Here is a 1,457-nt window from a genome sequence, read left to right as displayed (position 1 = left end):
GCGTGTACTAAAAAGATAAAGAAAAAAAAAAACATCGGGAATCGGAAGAGGAATTAAAGATAGCTTTATTTTTTCTCTATATATTTCTATCTCGTTTTGAGGTAAATTTTTTTCTATTCGATATGATAAATGAAACCATTTTCCTCATGGATTATATCGTCTAGGCGTCGGTTAGGCTAGTTTTGGTATATAATAAGATAAGGTAATAAGAAATATGATTCATAAATAGCAGATTAGCAGGATATCAGGGTTGCAAAATAGCAGGTTAAAAGGGTATCAGAGTTGCAAAATAGCAGATGAACAGGGTATCAGGGTTGCAAAATAGCAGATGAACAGGGTATTAGCGTTGCAAAATAGCAGATGAACAGGGTATCAGGGTTGCAAAATAGCAGATTAACTGAGTATTAGCGTTGCAAAATAGCAACATAACACATGGCCAAGGTAGCAGAGTTGCAAAACAGTAGATTATCAATGTAGCAAAGTAGCAGTATAGTCAGGGTAACAGGATAGCAAGATAGCAAGATAGAAAATATCCTATTAGCAAGATAGCAGGGTAGCGGGTTTGCAAGACAGCAAATGGCAGGACAACAGACCATTGCAGTAATAATTTAGTAAGATAGCAGATCAGCAGGGTTGCATAACAGAAGATTAGTCAGGCAAGCATACTAGCAAGATAGCAGATAGCCTAGCGAAATAGCAGAATAGTAGGTGAGCAGCCAAGCAAAGTAGCAGGTGAGTCAGGCTAGCAAAGTAGTAGGTGAGTCAGGCTAGCAAAGTAGCAGGTGAGTCAGGCTAGCAAAATATCAGATTAGCAAATAAGTCATGCTAGCGAAATAGCAGATTAGTCAGGCAGACAAGCCACCAAATGAGCAATAATTCAGACTAGTGAAATAGCAGATTAGCAGATGAGTCATCCAAGCCAAATAGCAGAGTCATCCTAGCAGAATAGCAAATGGGTCAAGCTAGGAAAATAGCACTTTAATCAGGCAAGCAAGCCAACAAGATAACAATAAATCAGACTAGTAAAATCGCAGATTAGCTGATACCATCCAAGCAAAATAGCAGAATAGCAAATGAGTCACACTAGCAAAATAGCAGAATAGCAGATGAGTCACCAAGCAAAATAGCAGAATAGCAGATGAGTCACACTAGCAAAATAGCAGAATAGCAGACACCACCCAAGCAAAATAGCAGAATAGCAGATGAGTCACACTAGCAAAAGAATAGCAAGCCAGTAGGGCAGCGAAACTAGCAGGGCCAGCAGGCGCGGGGCACGGAGACAGGCGAGGCGTGAGACTGACGGTAAGCGTGTTCGTTTCAGCGGCGTTTTCGTGCGAATAAAGAATAAGAGCCTCCACGCTGACTGCTTCAGGTGTGCGACCTGTGGCTCCTCGCTCAAGAATGTTGGTAAGTCTCCTTCATTTCCCCCATTTTTCATTAGCTGGTTATTGGGTTTA

The 1,457-nt window shown here is 41.0% G+C and overlaps 1 protein-coding gene across 1 annotated transcript in view; it reads left to right on the top strand.

The window, feature by feature from the left end:
* Nucleotides 1–1,457, top strand: part of LOC119591919 (PDZ and LIM domain protein Zasp-like) — a gene marked incomplete in the record, with an annotated part of 137,443 nt that overhangs the window by 116,105 nt on the left and 19,881 nt on the right. The window contains 1 exon segment of the mRNA XM_037940673.1: nt 1,322–1,407. Within this exon segment, the coding sequence (XP_037796601.1) occupies nt 1,322–1,407 (86 nt within the window).

This window comes from Penaeus monodon, chromosome 29 (genome assembly GCF_015228065.2).
Source record: "Penaeus monodon isolate SGIC_2016 chromosome 29, NSTDA_Pmon_1, whole genome shotgun sequence".
NCBI classification, from domain to species: domain Eukaryota; kingdom Metazoa; phylum Arthropoda; class Malacostraca; order Decapoda; family Penaeidae; genus Penaeus; species Penaeus monodon.
Note: the sequence above shows the minus strand (reverse complement) of the source record. Positions and strands in the feature narration are given on the sequence as shown.